A 22,326-nucleotide genomic window follows, 5' to 3' on the forward strand; every position below is an offset into this window, starting at 1 on the left:
GGTTGTTTTGTTACAACAGCCTGAGCAGACTAAGACAATGTTCTACAATCCATTATCGTTATTTTCTCTAATCGCAAACTGTCCCAAATTTGGCACTTGAAGCCAATTTTAGTGTCCCACCAGACTTTGGGCATTTTCTCCTTTTCTGCCTCAAGATGCTCTAAGCTCACCTGGAATCAATGATTTTCCCAAACATCCCTGGTTCTGGGGAATAGTGTTGGGAACTAGGTGTGCTCTTTATGACCAGCTTATGGCTTCTAGGCCCTTTCAGAGGACAGAGCCAGCGTGGGAATGGGGGTGGGGTGGTGCTGGGATGAAAGAGAGAGCAAAATACACACACACACACACACACACACACACACACACACAAAACACACACACTCATACAGATATCTCCAGTTCAAAACTAGTAACACAGGGTTCCTTATCTTCCTCTGTTGTCTCTTTTCTCCCATTGAGAGTAACCTAATTTACAGTAACATCAACAAATTTGCTCATTTTTTTAAACCTATGAAATTCAGAGTTACTTCTTAAAAATAGTCTCAGGAACATTTTCATCTTTAAAAACTTGAATTTAACATCAGTGTTACCAAATCATCCCCACTTATCCCACAGAAGTTACACATAACAACTAACAGCCCTCTAAACAGCAACCAGAGATAATGCGACTACACAGAGAACGCGAATTGGACAACTTAGTGATGGCCGTTTCTCCAGAATATCAAAGAGGACAAAGTTCAGAACAGATTACTGTGGCTTCCACATTGACTGGTTGAAGTCTATTTAAGGTGTTTTCCTTCTCAAAATCCTGTCTGATGTTTGGCACTTGTTTGAAAGCGATCCAGTGGGGAGAGTGAGAAGATATACATTAATAGTGGTCTTAAGTTAATGAGGAGGTAGTGGGTGATGGGTACATGAGTGTTCTTTGTGCTATTTACACTCTCAGCTTTTGTGGATGCTTAAAAATTTTTATAATAAAAAGATTTTTTTAATGTATTCCTATCAAATCAGAGCAAGCATAACCTTAAATGGCCCCCTCCAACTCAAATAATTAAGGCAAATAAGATGTGGCTCTATTATGTGAAAATAGAAAGGGATGGTGACAATTAACTTACCTTTAAAAACTTTAAGGAACTTTAGATTTTTTTGTCTAAGGAGCTTTAACTTTTTTTGGCAACTTGAGGTCCCATTGTCTTAAAGGCTAGACTATACAGCTATATTATCTTCCAAATGAGAAAACTTCACAAATTGTGGGAAAAGAGTGATTTTTAACCCTATCATTTTGCCAAATAGCTTTGTCATTAGAGGAGGTTGTATGATTAAAATATTCTTATGGTTTGCATGTTTCATATTCCACTTGGAATCAGTGGTTTAAAGTTCCCTCACGATCTAACGTGGAAGCTCTCAGGCTACAGCGTAATGTGGCACCTGCCAGGGCCAGATCTGCTGAGGCAAGGTGTGATTTCATACAATGGATGGGGTTCTGTAAGTGAGCCCCAAGCTTGCAAAATCCAATTATGCAAAAGACAAAAACAGGAAAGACTATCAGCCTCTGCAGTGTTGAGGCAATTTTGGTGTATTTCTGAGGGGAGAAGAAAATATGAGAGACTTTCCAGGTAAAAGGGAAGCTGAACTTTGAAAAGAGTCTTGCCACTTGGGAAAGCATAAAAACGAATTAAACATGACTCTGAGGGTGATGAATCTTCTGTCTAGTAAAGCTGGTGCCCCTATTTCATTTTGTCATAAACAGAAAGGTGCTAGGAAAATTAAAAAAAAACAACTATAACTACATAGTATGAAGAGGGCAAGTACATGACCTCTGACTTTCTAGACTCTCCTGGGAGTGTCATCATGATTAGGGCAGCTTCTGCTTTTGGCCACCAAGTTGGCCAACTGCTGCCCAGTGGTGACTGGCTTTAACCGACTCACATACTGACCAAAAAAAGCATTTTAGCCACAAAGTTATAGAGCATGGGGAGGCTTCCCAGGCCAGCTAGAAGACAAATGACCACTGCCATTAATGTGCACAGGTAGGGACTGCATTTAAATAAATGTGGTCATGACCCAAGATGAGAAATAATCTGCAAATCTGGGGCAAAAGAATCTGGCTAAGCTTGGAAATAGCCAGATCATGATAAGAAGTCTTCCTTGTATAGCTTATCAGGGAAACATACATGACATAATGTATTCTAACCAAGGATGCTCTGTTAATAAAGTGCTCGGATTAGTACTAGACGATGCAAGAACCTCCATTTTCTGAGGCAGAATCTCTGTTCTTTCAGAAGACAAACTCTCAGTGTGCTGGGATACAGTACTCATCTGAGACATTTAAAAACTAAAACTCTAGGAGTAGCATTTTGCTACAGCCCTTACTGGACTCGCATGGAACAATCATTTCAGTCTGGGCGAAGATGTGTCTGGTTGGCTCCAGGGCAAGTCCAACCTGGCAGCAGAACGGGCTGCCCCCTCCAAGGACCAAATTACTAGATAAGTTACTACCTCTTTAAGGAAAAAAAAAAAAAAACCCTCCTTTTTTTTTTTTGTCCCAGTTAGACATAGTACAGAAGGATTCCAAGATGAGGATATAGGAAGCCTTCAAGATACATACATCCAAAATTCTAAGCCATGCAACAAAAACAGGTTCACTCGGTGGTCTCAAGACTGAAGTGCTGGAGTTGTTAAAAATAATTTTACATAAAAGTTTTCATAAATAGCTCTTCATTTATTTCAGCCAAGATCTCAAAAAACAATGAAACCAAATTGTACCAGAAAGTGTCAGCAAAAATTATCCCTATCTTAGGAAGCCTGTGAGATTCCAAGGTGACTGGGTGTGAGCACAGCTTTGTGCGCAGAAGCACATCATGCTGCCGGGGGTCCTCTGGCGGTGGACGTCTAGATGCAGGACAAGGGAAGGATCCAACTCTAGGATCTTGAGCTGCGTTAAGACATGATCACCACTTGGGCTGGAAAATTCAGAGGCCAATTCCAGAGAGGAAGCTGTCCAAAAATGGTCTGAGTTGCAACTTAGCCATAGGTTTGGAATTCTAGGAAGATCTGGAAGTTGCATTCTTGGTCTTGATCTCTGAATTCTAAAGAGCGTTATTTGGTTAGGCAGCAGGACTGTGAAAAGAAGAACTGCCGTGGAGAAACCAGAAGTCAGTCAGAAATGTAAAGCATCCCCACTCCACGTCCTTATGCATCACAGACGTGGGTGGCTGTGAGCAAACCAGGTTCATCTCTTCTTTTCAGCCATCTTCATCAGCAGATGCTCTAGGTCTTGATTTAAGGATCAGTGGAGACCAAGCAGTAGCAAGCGTTTAAGAATTAGTTTCCTTCTAATGCCAGTTTGACTATAAAATGGATACAAATAAACTAATCCACCAATGGAAAACCGTGAAAAATTGGTGACATCTCTTAACAGCTATTACAGTTGTAAATTGTTTACATGACTTTATCATTGAAATATATTTTACTTGCTTTGAAATAAGGTGAGAGCTTAAAGGAAGGATGACTTACATATCTAAAAACATTCTGCATCATTAAGATTGATAAGCAGCCAATTCTGTCTGTGGCCTACCCTGAATACTCCAGTCTACAAACCATAATGTTATATCTCCAGCAGATAAAGAACAAATGTATGTGACAAGTGAAAAACATTACACTCACTATATCCTACCTTCCCCCTGACCTGACCCTTCAATTTATAGAGAATTAAGAGTATCTGTGTGTTGAAATAAGCACAACTGTTTGTGCTACAGGAAGAGCAGAGGTTAGTTCAGGAGCCTTCATCTAATATTTATGAAACATACGAAAACACTTGGGGGTATCACTTTCAGTCACATTCCTTATTTTTAAACCAATTTTAAGTACCTGAGGATCAAAGTTAAAAAAAAGAGAGAGAGAGAGAACACAAGCAGCTATAGCTGTCTATATGCTGCTGCTTCTAGCAGCCAAAAAGGAATTCCACCAAAAGTCAAACAGGATGTTTCCAGACTAGAGACAAGGCAAAGGGCCTTGTTGTTTGTTGTTGGCTGTCTTGGAGGAATCCATCTATGACTTTCCCATTTAATGGGCCTCTGGTCTTAACTGTCAAAGCATCCCTTTTCCTAGAGGAAAAGACTAGTAATAAATACTTCAGTATAGCATATTATTTAATATCTTCTTACTATCATCCCAGAAAGTCTCAGTACAAGTAAAAGTAATCTACTTATTGGAGTACGTAGTGCCTGTCCATGGTGACTCAATACTGATTTACTGAATGAGGAATACCTTAAACTTTACCTCCACTTGCTGCTCTCCCGTCTCAGAAACTTATGACACTGATTAAGCCCCACTGGTTACTACTTAGTGACTAATTCAAACGGGGCCAGCAGGAGCTAATGCATAAGGCTTATGACATAAGCACTCAGGCATCCTAAACCCTATATCTGGGCCACATAAGTTACCTAGTTACCTATACAAACTCTAGCCCACAGCTTAGATCTGAAAAAATCAGGAAAAATCAGAGGGGGAAAAAAAAAAGAGATCAGCACCCATAACACACTGCATGCTACTCCTTCTGCAGCTATTCGGAGCCCGCACTTGGGAAAGACTTTATTTGTCAGCTCGTTTTACTTTTCCTTGATCGTCTACTTTCTTAATGGCTGCCTGGATAGCTTCTTGGTCACCCAGGAACTGGTGAGGCCCAACAGCATGCAGGTTTGCGTCCAGTTCCAGGAGAATGGGGACTCCAGTAGGAAGAGTAATGTTGATAATGTCTTCATCTGAGATACCTGAAGATGAAGAGAGGAAGGAACAAGGCATTAAAGACAATGCAGGAGGAAGCTCTGTTTAATTGTTTAAGTGCACATTTACTTAGTCCCATATTAACTGCATGTTTGGAACCACAACAGATACTGTGAGGGATTCCAGTTATGGTTGCTGGAAACCAAGGACTTCCCATAAGTTTAAAAAAAAAAAGCTAAGACAAAAATTCACATTACATCAACTCTTTGGACAGTAAATACCTTTTGGGGGCCACCTGTTCTTGGTTGTCTTCTATCTAAATTTTAAAGGAGTGAAAATTATTCTCTCCATAACTACATTTGTAGAACTGGTTTTCCACAGAAATCAATCTTGAAAAATCTGAAAGTGAATTAGGAAGGTTTTCTGGTTTTTTCCTTTTATACATTGTCCCCACCTTGGCTAAAATTAACCTCTGGATGTGGTTCAGGTGATTAGAAAGTTGTTGGTCTTCCAACACTGAGCGAGCATGCAATGCCCTGGGCTAGATCCAGTCAAGGAGGAACACTTCCTAGATGCGTAGGAAGCACAGTCAAGGGGAATTAGGAAAGGACTGATTGGCAGGACTTGGGAACAGGACTTGTTCTCTTGTCATACCTTAACATCCCACCTGCTAGGAGAAGAAGGTATGTGTAATGGACAAGTCACCTTCAATTCTTTTTTAAATAATCTGAATCATAGGTTGTTCAACTTTGACCAGAAGAGTTGGAGTTGTAGTAAGGGTAGTAGCAGCAGTGGTGGTAAGATGTTTATTATCAGTTATGAGTGCTTTTAACAATAAGCAGCCAACACGGACTGAGGACATTCCACATGCCAGGTCCTCTTCTAAGTACTTAATGTGTATGAACTTATCTGATCATCACTGCAATCCTAGGAAGATATGCACTATTATTTTTCCATGTAGCAATTTCTGACACAGAGTGGTTAAACAAGCAACTCAAGATCACACACAGTAAAGAACAAAGCTTGGATTTAAACCCAGGTATCTGTTACTACTGTACAATGTCATGCCTTTCAAGTTTCTCTGAATAAAAAACCAGGAAAGAGAAGAGAGGAGACCTAAAGAGATGAAGTTAAGTTAATTAAAAGGCAACCGAAACTATTCAAATTATCTACTTTAACATACACACTTATTACACAGACTTCTAAATTCTAACCATATGATTCTGCTCTATGTTAACAAAAAAGACCTAGGTAGATCAAGTTCTGAGAGCAGTTCAAGGGTCCATCTTTACTTGGAAGGTGATGATGGCAGAATAAGTTATTAGCAGTTAACTATCAATACACCTTGTCATTTTAATTAACCAATGGTCATAACTATGAACACTAGCCACAGAATCACAGTACTGGGTTCCAACCACTAGGGTGGTTCTTTATTAGAATTTCATTTCTAGGTCCAGAAGAGCTACCTAAGAACTCTTATACACAATCATATACTCAAACAGCTATGAAACGATAGAAGGAATCCTAACTTGGAAGTCAGACCCCTTCCAAGTACACAACCCATCTTCTCCTCTGCCGGTCCCCTTCAATATACTAACTCGTATATAGTTTTAGGCAAGTAACTTCTCTGGGCCTCCATTCCTTCTGTCAAGTTAAGAAAAGAAACACACACTCTTCCTCTACCACCATTACAAAGGGTGTAGGGTAGGAGGAATGGACTTAAAAGAGAACATGCATGGCGGGGGTGGGTATAGCTCCGTGGCAGAACACGTGCTTAGCACGCACGAGGTCCTGGGTTCAATCCCAGTACCTCCATTAAAAAAAAGAAAGAGAACATACACGGAACAGTATAGCACAACAAGTGTTTCTTCTTTCTCTACAAGGAACTCTCTTCTAGGTAGAAGATTTAAAGGGTAGGCTACTAGGGGGTAGGGTATAACTCAGTGGTAGAGTGCATGCTTAGCATGCACAGGTCCTGGGTTCAATCCCCAGTACCTCCATTAAAAAATAATAATAATAAATAAATGAATAAATAAGCCTAATTACCCCACACACACAAAAATAAAATAAAAATAAAGGGTAGGCTACTGAAATACTACTTTGTCCTGCTAAGCCCCTATCCCCACACTGCAACCGTACACAAGATTACCATTCCAAACTAAAGCTGGCAAGAAAAGATAAATTCAGACCAGACAGTCAGCTGTTTAGCTGGGAGATGACTGCCTTGGCTTCTAAGAGCCCTCTGGCTCTGTCAGGTCAGATCTGTCAGCCGGACACATCCCTTGAATACAGCCAGAATGGAATTCAACAGCATGCAGTTCAGAGCGAGGTGACCACCAAGGATATAGAGAAACTGGAATTCTAATACACTGTAAAATTAAGCGTATAAAATGCTGGGGAATCTTTGGAAAAACAATCTGGCAATTCCTCAGTGAAGCACAGAATTACCTACCATGTGACCCAACAATTTCCTAGGTATAAAACCAAGAGAAATGAGTACATGTCCCCACAAAAACCTGTACACGAAGCCTCACATAAGCATTATACGTAACAGACAAAAACTGGAAACAGCCTAAATGTCCGTAAACTGAATGGATAAATTAAAAGCAATATATCCATACAATGCAATAGTATTTATCAATAAAAAGGAATGAAGTGCTGATACATTGCTAAACACTGATGACCCTTGAAAACAGTACGCCAAGTGAAAGGAGGCAGTCACAATGGAGGACATATTGTATGATTCCACTTCTATGAAATGTCCAGAATAGGCAAATCTATAGCGACATAAATAGATCTGTGCTTGCCTAGGGCTGGAGGGAACGGGAGGACTGGGAAGTGACAGCGAGGTATAGGGTTTCTTTTGAGGGTAATGAAAATGTTCTGAAATTGACTGTGGTGATAGATGGACAACTCTCTGAATATACAACTCTGTGAAAAGCCACTGAACTGTACATTTTAAATGGGCGAACTGTATGGCATGTGAATTATATTTCAATAAATCTGTTTTTAAAAAAAACCCCAGAAAACAGATCCAGAGAAGTTAAATAAAACTGCTCAAGTCACAAGACTGTCAAGGTAGTAAATACTGGACTTGTTTTGTTTTTAATTCCCAAATCCCAGGACTTCAACTCTGGTCATCTGACTTGTTGAGAGCTGTTTCCACCACAGCATAAGGAGAGAGGGGAAAGTTTGTGTTCATGCACTGCCCTTGTGAAAGGCTGAGAGCTAACTGGACACCAGCACCCGGTATTCTCATGTTTTCAAGACTAGTAAAGGGAAAAGCAGATTTGTCTGATCCCCTTGAAATAGCTAACACACTGGGATCATGATGGGAGGTTTAGGGGTTGCAGTCTATGACCTCAGAAAAGAGTTCTAGGTCTTTGGGGGACACATGGAACTCATTTGACCATGGCTTCATTTCAAAGCAGATCTAACAAGCCCTTTCTTTAAAAGCACCACTCTCAAGCTCATGTCTATGGCTTAGATAACAACCCACTTTTGTGCAGGATCATATCAAAGAGTCAACTAAACAAAGGCCTATATACGAGAATTGTAACATTTCACCTATAAAGAAAGGAGAGCTCAACAAAAATAGAAATGTTTCCAATAAACAGATTAAAGTTGACATTCCACTTTAATGACTACTCAAGCCATTCACACAGCAGACTAATTACTTATAAATATTTAAGATACTTAGACTAGTTAATAATCAGTCAATAAGACTTAAGCGACTGCAATTTTAAAATAACAAATTAGGAAAAACCACAATGAAGCCATTACTCATTACTGAATTTGGGCATAAGCCACATTCTTTGTCCTCAGAAAGTTAAGCAAGCAGAACTCCTAAGGCTAGAATAATGCATCTGCACTGGATTAAACCAAACTGAATCAATACTATATTATGTAATATCATAGTACAAACTCATTAACTGGAACATCATATAGAAGTTAAAATGAGTGGCCAGATATCACATCCTTCGTCTGATAACTGGCTTAAATTTTTTAATACAGCATCCAAGAATGTTCTGAAGGGAAACATTTACTCCTGCATCAACCCCTCTCCATCACTCCCTCTCTGTAGCTAACCCTTCTCCAACTCCCAACCATTGTCTTTAATTTTTTTTTAATTTTTTAACTTATTTTTGGGGGGAGAGGTAATTTATTTTATTTATTTGTTTGTTTATTTTTAGTGGAGGTACAGGGGATTGAACCCCAGACCTCGTACATGCTAAGCATGCACTCTACCACTTCAGCTATACCCTCCCTCAACATCATCTTTCATTTTTGAAACATCATGTAGAAGCATCTGGGAGTTAACTGCAATCCATTTAAATGACTGGGATATTTCAAGCAAGAAATAATGAAAGTTCAGTGCTAAGTCAAAGGAGTAACTCAAAGCCAACAATTCAGATTTCATTTTCTGCAAACAGAGCTAACTTCAGGAAGTTAAACCTGTACCTAGGATGACTCCCCTGAGTCACTGTAGCAGGAACAGGAACCGTGGTCATTAAGATCATTGCATGTACTCTATGGTAGCATTCCCACTTCACCTTCTGTTAGAGGTAGCTGTGCAAATGCTCACTTCTCCCACCAGGATTATAAGTCCCTTGAGTACAGGGACCACGTTTTCTCCACCCTTGTGTCACCCATGCTCCTAGAATAGTGTCTTACACACTGCAAGAATTGAGTAAATGCTTGTTCAACTGTAAGGAACTCTATCATGTGTTGGCTGCTAGGATCCAGAAATTATTTAGCTTTATGATCCAACAGTCCAACTATATGTATTATATGAATCCACTTCTTATCTATAAATAAAGACTATTAGGAATAAAATATTAACTAAAAACTTTAACCCACGAAGCCTCTATGTGAAAGCACTTGGAGGACTTTGTCAGGGGTATAGGATTGGCTCAGTTTTAGAAAGAGATCAAAATGGAGACGTTTGTGCCTCAGAAATTATGACTGTGTGTGTCCAATTCTAGGTGCTGTATCCGTACCAAAGAATAGTGCAGTTCCTGATTTAATGGCCCCTCAGCACACAGCTGAAATGAACGAATCCGAACTCTCTGAGCTTTCAAATTAAATCTAGTCTTTCACTGTTGAAGCCTTGATTAATGATTGTGTTTCCTTTATTATCTTACTAAGAGAAAAAGAGAAGGTTAAAAAGGCTGGGAAAAAAGGTTATTTGCATTTAGTGCTCATAAAGTAAACAATTCAAAATAAATTTGTCTTCTATATATTTTCTTTGGTTTTCTCCAAATTGTTTGCTCAAAATCTTTTGAGTATCAAGAAACAAGAGAAAAGATGCTCAGGGAGACAGATTTGTTACAGGACAAGAGGAAACTCCAAATCTATAATGTATATTTTGGGGAATTACAGAAAGAGAGAAACAACTCATTTGGGATCAAATCATTCTACTGTGAGTTGCTACCCATGCCCCACTTTCCTTTCCCAATCAAATAAGTCACAATTCAAACCCCCACAATGGGCGATTTGTGGTAAGAATTCTGTATTCCTCTATGGCCAAAATAAGAGTTGACACAAGATTCTGAATTTCATAAATGATTTTCCTATTTGTGATGATAATTCTTTTAGGTCTGAATGTTATATATGCACAACTTCAAGAACAATTGGAAAGAGGTTATTTGAATAGTGTAACATGACAGATAACAACCTCTAATTTAGAATAAGGAAGAGGGAAGAATCCATTGTTCATTGAATTTTATAGTTAAATGGCCTACAACTTTTAAAAATGAAGATTTCTATAAATCATTACACTGACAGTAAGAGAAAACTTAACCATACCACTAGATAAGAACTAGCTTCACAGAAGAGAGGCCTGACTTCGCTGCTTCTGAAAATATCCCAAGATGAAATGCCAAAGGTGACGGACTTGTCAGTCCCCGTCCCCTTGGAAAGTGCTGGCTGACTTTTCCTCCTTGACTTTCTAATTCCACCTCACCACGTCTTTGCCTTCTTATGTGTGCAGCTGCACACAGTTCTTCAGTGGTCAAGTCTGCCCATCCTGCACACCACTCTTATGCTAAACTTGAAACTGCCCAGTCCTGTGCTTGAACCCAGACTAAACAACTGACTTCCGCTGGCGAGATGCAAACTACATCCAATGTTTCAGTTCAGTACCTGGCTGTTCCTTCACTGTGGGCCAGCAGGAAACAAACAGGAAGTGATTATGCCAACCACAGAGAAAGAAACACACGCCCGTCTGGAACACTATGGAACAGGGTGCTGTTAGATGCTAAACCTGGGTTAGGAGTTTTCATGGTGGTGCTTTATGAGAGCTGGGCCCTGCTTTAATCTGGACTTGTGAGTGCAGCAGAGGTTAAGTGTTTCAGTTACCAAAAGTCAGGAAAGCAGTCCTTTAAGTAGGAATTTTCTTACTGTAAAATATTTCTTATGTCTGTTTTAAGTCTCCTTTCTTCTAAAGGGATTAAGAACTACTATCAAGTTAAAAGTAAAGCAATCCATGGGACTACACCAAACTGAAAAGCTTTTGCACAGAGAAGCAAACTATCAACAAAACAAAAAGGTAGCACTCTGAATGGAAAAGTATATTTGCAAACGATACATCCAATAAGGGGTTCATATCCAGAATAAACAGAACTCACACAACTCAATACAAAAAAAACAACCTGATTAAAAAATGGGCAGACGACCTGAATAGACATTTTCCAAAGAAGACATACAATGCCCAACAGATACATGAGAAGATACTAAACAATAACAATCAAATAGGGAAATTCAAATTAAAACCACAATGAGATACTACCTCACAGCTGTCAGAATGGCTACCATCAAAAAGACAACACGTAACAAGTGCTGGCAAGGATGTGGAGAAAACGGAGCCCTGTGCACTGTTGGTGGGATTGTGAATTGGTGCAGCCACTGTGGAAAACAGCATGGAGGTTCTTCGAAAACTTAAAAATAGAACTACCATGTGATCTAGCAATTTCATTTCTGGGTATTTATCCAAAAAAAAACAAAAACACTAATTCAAAAAGAATATATGCACACCAATGTTCACTGCAGCATTAGTTACAATAGCCAAGATATGGAAACAAACTAAGTGTTCATTAATCGATGAATGGATAGAGAAGATACAGTGCATATTATGGAATACTACTCAGCCATAAAAAATTAAACCTTGCCATTCCTGACAACATGGATGGATCTAGAGGATATTAAGATATGTGAAATAAGTCACAGGAAGACAAATACTGTTTGATCTTATATGTGGAATCTAGAAAGCAAAACAAACAAAAGAAAATGAAAACAAACTTACAGATACAGAGAAAAAAATGGGTGGTTGCTAGATGGGAGGGAGGTCGGGGATGACATAGGTAATTAAGAAGTACAAACCTCCAGTTATACAGTAAATAAGCTGTGAGGATGCAATATACAGCATAAGGAAAATGGTCAATAATACTGTAATAACTTTGTATGGGGACAGATGGTTTCTAGACTTAACATTGTGATCATTTCACAATGTATGCAAATACCAAGTCACTATGTAGTACACATGAAGCTAACATAATATTGTACGTCAACTATATTGCAATAAAAACAAATAAATAATAAAATAAATAGAAATAAAGCAATCCCAAAGTTATATATAATTTATAGAGAAAGATATTCTATAATTTGATAGGGTAGAGACCTTCCTCATGAGACAAGAAGCCTATCCCAAGCACTGATGTGTGGTTCCTGTGTTCGCAATTCTTATACATGAGAGTCACTAGCTCCGAATCAGTAACCCTTGCCTCTCACTGTATCATCTCCTGCATTGACTCCAGGAGGTCCTTGCTGACCTGCTCCTAGACTAGGTGATTGTGAGAAGAAAAAAGGACAGATGGAAGACCCAAGTAAGACTACAGAATTTGGGGACAAACAAGCAGAAATAGTTCTGGTGCAGAAAAACCTTTACTGGAGGAGCTCACAACCTGAGTATAAAATTTCACAGTCCGCAGCTGATACATAACTTCTTATGAAGAAGGACTTTAATAGGTAATTCCTTAAACTGTCCACGGTTTAGGTACTCAATAAAGTCAGCACCAGTTACTCCTCCAGAAAGCCCAACAATGCCCTCCAGGTCAGTTTCCAAAGGCAAAGGTACAAAGCAACCCATTTAATTCTACTAATTGACAATCAAACTCATCTAGTCTATTGTTTGTGAAACAAAAGGCAAGGTCCCCATTGGGACAATGGTCATCTCACTGGATAAATGCAGGTCTTTTTAAATTAAGGAATAATTTACATACAGTAAAATTCACCCTTTTTAGTACAGAATAGTCCTACCCTCCCCTCCAATTTCCTTGTGCCTCTTTGCAGCCTCCCCTCCCCCCACTGATCTGTTTTCTGACCAGACAGTCTTGCCTTTTCCTGAATGACATATAAATGGAATCATAAAATGCTTAGGGCTTTTTGTTTTGTTTTGCTTTTAAAAAAATCCCATAAATTTATTTTCTCACAATTCTGTAGATATCAAGGTGGGTTTTTCTGTTTGTTTGTTTTTCTTTCTTTCTTTTTTTTTTTTTTTCCCCTGGGGCCTCTCTCCTTGGCTTGTAGCTGGCTGTCATCTCCTTATGTCTTCACATGGTCTCCTCTCTGCATGTGTCTGTGCCCAAATTTCCTTTTCTTATAAAGACACTAATCATATCAGATTAGGGCCACCCTAATGGCCTCATTACTTCTTTAAAGACCCCATCTCCATATATAGTCATATTCTGAGGCATTGGGGGTAAGGACTTCAACAGGTGAATTTTCAATAAAATGCTTTTTGAGCCTGGTTTCTTTCACTCAGCACAATGCAGTTGAGATTCATCCATGGTGTTGAGTCTATCAGTAGTTTGCTCCTTTTAATTAAAGCAGTTTCTTTATGCAAAATAGCTTAGTGATCAATGATTGCTTAAATGAAAATTTAAGCATATGATCTAGCTACACTAAGCAGCAGAGTAAAACAAAGCAATGAACCACAGCTTTCCAGTGAGTTCAGAGACTTGTTCTGGTTCTTACAAGAAATCAGATATGTATGTAAAATGCCTAGAACTGTGATTAGCACATAGTGTGCACTCAATAAAAAGGGCCACCTTGTATAGCTGTATTAGGGGGTGCCATTCACACACCACAATGTTAGGGTAACAGCAATAATAATTTAAGACTCAATTACTTTTCTATGGTTTACCTGCCAAAGATGCTTTTGACTCAGCTTCTTACCATATAGTATTCCAAACAGAATAGATCAAGGAAGGGCTACTTTTCAGAACAAATTTTAAAACAAAAAAGCCCAGGTGGTAATCGTGTATGGAGACTCCATGAACTGAGTTTGGGTGGAGCTGAAGACTCCAACTAATTATCCGGATCATGGCTAAGCCATCTGAGGTCCACCTGGGTTTCATTTTCCTTCAACAGCACCTGTCGTCTTCTCCACAAATGGAAGATGTGTCAGGAAAGATTTGACTGTCTATAGGGTAAAATCATAGCACCAAATAGTTGAGAAAAAAAAAATAACATCTTAAGAACTAACAGTCTCCGTTATTGAGATATTTAACAATCTAGAGTAGCTGAGTAATTCTAGCATATTCTTAGCAGAAAGATCTTAAGGCACTTGGAGATTTCAGAGTAGGCCAATATCTTAATTAGTTATCTATCATTGTTCCTACCCCAACTCTACAGTCTTTAAACAATAAAGTGTTTTTATGATATAATAGCATGCTGTCATTGATTTGATGAGTTACCACACTTCTTCCCAGCAGAAGGTAAAATACATTAAGTCTATTAAGCAGTTTAAGGAAAAGATGGGAAAAATTGCCCACTTCCTTGGAAGACCTTGTTTAGGGGAGAATTTTACATAGACATACCTAGAAAACACGACTAGGGATCAGATCAATCCACAACACATTTTTAATTTTGTGACAAATGCAAAGAATTTAGCAACTTTTGTATTTATAGGAAATATGGAATCTGGTCACACCCATTTCAAAGATTCAGTCTTAATACAGGTGAAAGCTTTATAATAAGGTGACCAGATAATTTATCATCCAAGCCAGGGCATTTTTGAAAGTGAAAAGAGATGCTATTAATAATCACACTGGGATAACAGGTATTAACCAGAAAATGGGGAGTGTATAGTCATAAAAATTTATAGTAAAAATAAATTGGTAATTAAGATGGAAAATTTTATGACATTTCTTTAATGCAATAAACACATACACACACAAATAAACTGGTCAATAATCCTTCCTATAAAGCAAAAATCTATTATCTTTCCCTTAAAGTAAGAAAGATTTACTGAATTTTTGGAGTCTTAAAAAGTCAGCATCCAAATTCAATAGAATATTTTCTTTTGAATTGGGAATTTATCAAGTACCACATGAAGCCCTCCAACACGAGCTCTGGAAAGCTGGACATGCAAGACAAGAGGACTGATGTTGGAATTCCTACTCCAGTGAGCATTTACATCTAGAATAAATTTTAGAAAAGCTGAAATGTCACTAAATTAACAGAAATGACATGGAAGAAATAACATATACTGTTTCTTCTAATCTTTGGGAAAATCACTTATGCTTAGTTCTTAAAGCTGTGATATGAATACCTGGATCTTATTTTTCAATATACACTCTAAGAGAAATTCCACTAGTAGAGATTAGCATTTAGAGCACTCTTAAGACAAGAAATGATAATTATTTTATGATGTAATCCTAAAATCTAGTGCAGCTGTTGGGGGAGGATATAGCTCAGTGGTAGAGTGCATGCCTAACATGCACAAGGTCCTGGGTTCTCTCCCCAGTACCTCCATTACAAATAAACAAATAAATAAATACCTGATTACCTCCTCCCCCAAAATAAAAAAATATCTAGTGCCGTCTACCTCAGGAACATGAAGTAATTCTTCCATGTTAGGCATGGAAGTTACTATAGGGAATCATAGCAACATCAAAGAACTTGATGAACCATAACAGTAGTACCACCAGGGGGGTACTCTAGACCAAAAAGGAACAAAGTTGTTCTCATATCCAAGATGGGTGAGCCAGGATTGCAAACCACTCTTGTTTTCTTATGGACAAATTGTAATCGTTACTCCTCCTCATTTGTTTCCCCAGCTATTGGCTTGTGTCTAATGGCATATTCTGGCTTTTCTGCCATTTTTACCCCTGAAAGTCTACCATCCTCCCTGGCCACTAACGCTACCATTTCCATTCCCTTTTTCCCTCCATACACCAACCTTCTCCTCTCTTGTAAACATCCGCCAGCCTTACACCTTTCTCTACACATACTTCCTACTCTCTTGGTACAATTCAGCTCTTCTAACGCGAATACCACTATTTTAAATCAATTATTCCCTAAATAAAAATATTTTCTATATATCCTATTTATAGTGATAAGAATAGGAATTATAATTTAAGGTTGCTTCTATTTCACTAATCTCTGAAAGGTAATTTAGTTCTATACATCCAACTTAAAAAAAAAATACATACCTTTAAGAAGTTACATGAAGCTTGAGGACAAGTGCCTGCTAATTTCTCAGCAATCTCCATAAGTCCATTTCTGCCCCAGTGGTTAAAGCTGTGTTTTAATTTTTTTCTTTATTCTATACTGTGCATCCATGCATGACTACTTTGTTATCTATCACTTCCATGTATTTGCCCTAAACTATTGCTTTCTAGGCCAATGTCAAGTCCTTTCATATTTAACCCTCACTGATTAAATTATTTTGTAGCTTTAATGAGATAATTTACATACCATACAATTCACCCACTTAACATGTACTATTCAATGGCTTTTAGTGTATTCAGAGTTGTGCAACCATCACCACAATCAATTTTAGAACATTTTCACCACTCTGACAAGAAACCCTGTACCTACTAGTAATTACTGTTCATCCCACCTCTCTTCCCTCTCCACCCTAGCCCTAGGAAACAATCTATTTTCTTTCTCTATGGATTTGCCTATTCTGGAGATTTTATATAAATATAACACTATAATATGTGACCCTCTGTGACTGGCTTCTTTCATGTAATAATTATTTCAGGGTTCATCCATGTTATAGCATGTGTCAGTACTTCATTTTTTATTGCTGAATAACACTTAATTGTATAGATATACCACATTTAATATATCCAATCACCCGTTGATGGGCATTTGGATTGTTTCCACATTTGGCTATTATGAATAATACTGCTTTGAAGGTTTGTGTACAAGTTTTTGAGTGGATATACGTTTTCATTTCTCTTAAGTATTGTTATGAGTTGAACTGTATCCCCCCCAAAAAAGATATGTTGAAGTTAACCTCCAGGACCTCAGAATATGACCTTGTCTGGAAATGGGTCTTTATAGAGGTAATCAAGTTAAAATGAGGCCCCTGGGGTAGGTCCTAGTCCAGTATTATTGGTGTCCTTATAAAAGGAAAAACAGACAAAAAACAGACACATGCAGAGAGAACACCAAGTGAAGACAGAGGGTTGCACTGATGCATCTGCAAACCAAAGAATGTTAAAGATTTCTGGCAAACAGCAGAAACTACAAGAGGCAAGAAAGGATTCTCTCCTGGAGCCATTAGAGAGCGCAGGACCGTTGATTTAGGACTTCCGGCTCTAAGAACTATGGGAAAATTAACTGTTGGTTCAAGCCACCCAGTTTTTGGTACTTTGTTAAAGTAGACCTAGGCAATGAATATAGGTATGTACCCAGGAGGGGAACTGCTGGATCATATGGTAACCCTATGCTTCACCACAAGGAACTGCCAGATTGTTTTCCAATTTGATTTTTTCAATAAATTATTAATGGTTTCAAAACCTCCCTCAAATATATAGAAAGTCAGCTTTTCTGTGGGTTACCTTGCCCTCCACAGGGAATTCTCCCTCCGTCCCCACATGGTGACAGTCTTCTTCACCACCCTTTGTTAAACCTTCCTCGTTCTTTCAAAAAAGAACAGAAACAAACAGTTAAATCACCAATGCTAGCAGGGGGGATATCTAGAACAGGCTCTGGTTGCGGCTGCAGAATAATCTAAGCGATCTAACCTGAAGACAGGTAAAGAGTAAATGGTACTAAACAGCGTGAAATTGTCCTTGAAAGATTTCCTAGCTGAGATGGGGAAGAAAAGAGGATCCTGAAGGAGACAATGGTATTTTTTTAGGTAACGGAGCCTGGCCGCAAAGAGATCTCAGTCTCATCTCTGGAAAAAAGGTGTTGGCCTGGTGAGATGGAATACATCTTCTAGCAGAAACTTTAAAATTCTGAATTTTAGTGTTGCTGTCTCAGGAGGAGCCTCAACTCCTCTTCAAACAATAACGTACTACCATCCAGCAATGACGAAGTGATGTGTAGATACCTAATCAAATATCTGACTATTCTGAACAAGGAAGAGTAGAACCCTTTATATAGTTGAGTAAATAAAATACACACACACACACACACACTCACACACACAAACAGATCAAGCACTATGTCTGGCCAACAAAGTTTTTAACAGCCAATGAAGTCTGTATATTTTAGATCTCTGCACAACTAATGCATATCAGGTATATGAGTAATGACTGGGCTCTTGGCCATGTTATAAAAATTAGGGGGAAAAACACATACAGAAAGGTTTACATTAAAATCTCATAAAGACCACTTCATTTTGTTAACAATAACCTATTTTCACTTATTTCACAATGTCAACCTTTTCATTTTTTTTCACAGCCTTGAATAGAAAAGTAAAGCAGACTGAAAAGGAATGTTGGAGAAATGCATTCTAATGCATTCTAACTGCTGACAGTGATGACAGACAGGAAAACACCAGACAGAGCAGATCACTCAAAATGCACCACCGTCCAGGATTATTCAGTGAAGGGAGAGAGGGGGGTGAGAAACCCCCAGAAGGCATCAAAGTGCGATCACAGTGTAATCACTGGTGCCCAACATGGCAAGCTCAAGGCCTCAGAAGAGTTCGTTTAGTTCATGTTACTTAAAAGGAAGGTAACAATACAGAACCTTTTAGAATACAACATCAAGGAGTTAAAATAAAATTAAGGCTCCTGATTATCTCCAGTAAGCCATCCTTTTACTTTCCTTCCCCCGAACTTTCTTCCAATCAATGGCTAATGGTCTGGGAAGAGAAGACTGGAACAAACCAACTATTCAGAAAACCTAGGTCTGAAAACACAGCCATGACGGTTTAAAGTTGCAAGAACGTGAACAAAACTCAAGCCTATATAATTTTACTTATCTTGAAAGACTCAAAAAAAAATTCACCTGGGGTACCATTTCTACAGAAATTTTTTCCCTCCCTAGCCTCCTCTTAATCTTGTTACAACAAAAGCCACGTGATCTTTTAGATCAGTGGTTCTCAAAGTGGAGAACCCCACGCAGCAGCATCAGCCGCACCTGAAAACTTCTTAGAAATGCGAATTATCAGGCCATACCCCAGGCCTACTGACTGAGGAACTGCAAGGGTGGGGCCAGCAACCTGTGGTGGTGGGAATGCTCCCTCCCTCCAGGTGATTATGATGCCAATTAAAGTTAAAGAATCACTGCTTCAGATAATACGGGTAAAAGGCCCAGGATTTCTGATTGATAGAACAAAATGATTCTTAAAAGACTTAAAGGACAAAAGGTAACAGGGAAGAAAACTGTGCATTCTTAGCTCAGAAACCGCGTCCTTTCTAGATTAAGGCCCAACCATAACAGCAGCAACCTTTAATAAGCAGTAGCAATAAAGATGGTTACCTTCCAGATGTTTCAGGAGTGCCCTGCTGCTATTCCCATGTGCAGATATCAGAATGGTTTTACCACTTAACACTTCAGGAGCAATCCTTTCATTCCAATAGGGAAGGAGTCTCTCCAGCACATCCTTTAAGCTTTCGGCTCGGGGCAGTCGATCCACAGGCACATCGCACACTTTATACCTCCGGTCGTTGTAGATCTCGTGGTAGTAAGGATGGGTCTCGTCAATGGGCGGCGGGGTCACGTTATAGCTTCTTCTCCACAGCCTCACTTGTTCCTCGCCGTGATTCAAAGCCATCTGCTCCCTGTTGAGACCGATCAGGGCTCCGTAGTGACGCTCATTTAGACGCCAGGAGCTTTCTACAGGAACCCACTCCTGCCCCAGCTCTTCCAGGATCAGCCAGGCTGTGTGGATGGAGCGATTAAGGATGGATGTGAATACAAGATCAAACTCGAAGTTCAGCGCTTTGAGTTGCTTCCCACAGTTCCGAGCTTCCTCCAATCCATCATTGTTGAGTTTCTGATCCACCCAGCTACAGAAACGATTCTCTTTATTCCAAGCACCCTCTCCGTGCCTTAACATAATCAGTTTGTACTTGGACATCCTGACAGCGGAGCTTCCTTAGTGCTTTCAAATAGGCCAGTGTTCAGTGACAGCAATATATCTAGAAAGAGGTGAAACAAAGTCTTAAGTTATAATCTTCATTTGACTGACTACCTGGGAGTGGAAGCACAACTTTACAACAGCCTGTTTCTAAAATAAACCAGAATCATTCCTTGAACAGTTTTGACATCAGACATCTGGCAACTCACACACACTATAGCACACAGGAGCAGAGTCTACAGAGAATTAATTACAGGGAACCTAGATGACTTAAATTTTCTGATGGCTGGATAGGTTAATTGTATGACACAAAACAACAGGACACTTCATTCTAATGGTATGCTGCGCTTCCACCAGATAAAAAGGCAGTTTCTGCTTAGAGAAGAAAGGATTTAATTGAATGAGTTGTGAATGTCTAAAAGGATGACTAGTAGCTGGTAACTCCCAGCTCTTACCAGCTGACTCGAGATTGAAGGCATCCTTTTCACCTTGCTTTTCCTCTGGTGGAGGAATAAATATTTACCAGTCTCACCTTAGTATAGAAATTATTAAACATGTGAATTCAATAAACAACCACGTTCAGCTGGTTCATCATTGATTGGTGGCAACTAGCTCTCCAGTGCCACAGGCTATACCACACATAAGAAAAATCTAAGGTTCAACATTCGAACAAAGAGATTTAAATCGACATTAACACTCAATATGGTACTCACCTAAATAATCACTCACCTGCCTCAAGATAGAGTTTTTGGCAGGAATAAATCCTTAATTTGATAGCAAACAAGCTATCAAATTAAGCAGCTGAGAGATGCCGCCTGTAGAAACAGATTACCAGGAGCTGGAGGAGTGAGAGGAGGCACACTGATAACGGGGTTCTGTCTCCTCCTCCCAGCCCTTCAGCTGTCCTACACATGCAGCCTCATCTCAGCAGAGAAGGCTCTAGTAAAGGGGGGCAGGCAATCCTAAAGTGTTTCTGAACTCCCTCAGTTAAGCCACTGGCCCAGAGATCCGTGGGGCCACTCTGTCCCCTGGAGAATCTGCGGCCTGGCTGCATGGGCCTGGCTCGCTCTCCTTGCAGTGGACAGAGATCTACGCTGACAAGTGTTGCTTGTTTACGAGCCCAGCACTTTTCACCTCCAGTCCAGTGCTTTCCACGCTGGTGAGTACAGATTATGGGAACATCAGGGCCTGGTCTCCTGCCACTCTTGACAACTCCCATTAACCAGAGATTTTCTGTCCACTTAAACTGTGATTCACCCTCACTTATATAACAATCAGTGACAAAGTTAATTGGAATCTAGATCTAGTTACTTCCTTTCTTTAGTAATTCCTAGAGATTCTGGGGAGCAGGGCAGGGGGAAGTCTTTAAAATAAGGCCTCCTATTTCGGTGGAGGGCCAACAGAGGACCTGAGGGAGGGAGCAGATTGAGCTGATTTGCAAGTGGTTGAAAGGCTACAGTGGTTCAGTTTATGACTTCCCTTTCTCGTCAGGCATCAGGTGTGATGCTTTATTTAGTGCACGTGGAGCAGGGAAGCATCAGGTCACTAGAAGTGCCTGGGCTCAGGGCTCAGGTGAAGGTATCTTGCAGAGCTGAGAACTTCCAGAGGCAAAGGAATGCCTCCACCCTCAGCCCAGATGGGGCATCAAGTGGCAGAAGAACAGAGAATGGGATGAAAGACTACTGGGCTGTGTTTTGCTAGGTGATTACTGGTCCCCAGAAGCGGAATAATCATGAAACTAATGAAGCTCAAGCTTCAGGGCCCCTCACCTGAATAGATCCCTTCTGAGGCGCTGGGAGAGACCAAATGATGAATTCACATGGATGTGAGAGACAGAGGGAGAGAGAGTGAGAGGGGGAGAGGGAGAGGGAGAGGGAGAGGGAGTGTGTGTGTGTGTGTGTGTGTGTGTGTGTGTGTGTGTATTTAATCAGCAAAATACATTTCTGTATTGTTTTTTCAAAGAGCCCGCCCCAATCCACCAAGAAGTAGAAGCTTTAGGCCCATCAAAAACTGGATGCACCCCCATGCAACATCTACTGTTTTGGTTTAGTGGTGGTGGAGGAGGGGGATGGAGAAAAGAGAAGCTATCAGTTGTTCCTCTACCTCAGCCCTTACTGTGTCTTAACAAGCAAGACGCTCTTTACACTATACAAAGCTATTTTCCCTTCAAATGAAGAAGCCATGATGGACAGATTCTATAGGCAGAGACCCTTCATCTTCTTTTGATTATGAACTATGTGGAGGGGAAAAAATTGTGTAGCAATAACATC

At 39.6% G+C, this 22,326-nt stretch overlaps 1 protein-coding gene across 1 annotated transcript in view; it reads right to left on the minus strand.

Moving 5' to 3' along the window:
- Nucleotides 1-2,701: 2,701 nt before the first annotated feature.
- BPGM (bisphosphoglycerate mutase) overlaps nt 2,702-22,326 on the minus strand; it is a 28,885-nt gene continuing 9,260 nt past the window's right edge. Inside the window, exons 2-3 of the mRNA XM_010975681.3 lie at nt 19,456-20,117; nt 2,702-4,772 (exon numbers count right to left, since the gene is read on the minus strand). Coding sequence (XP_010973983.1) covers nt 4,594-4,772; nt 19,456-20,056 — 780 coding nt within the window. The 5' untranslated portion in view covers nt 20,057-20,117 and the 3' untranslated portion in view covers nt 2,702-4,593. The remainder of the gene's footprint in view (nt 4,773-19,455; nt 20,118-22,326) is intronic.

This window comes from Camelus dromedarius, chromosome 7, assembly GCF_036321535.1.
Source record: "Camelus dromedarius isolate mCamDro1 chromosome 7, mCamDro1.pat, whole genome shotgun sequence".
Taxonomy (NCBI): domain Eukaryota; kingdom Metazoa; phylum Chordata; class Mammalia; order Artiodactyla; family Camelidae; genus Camelus; species Camelus dromedarius.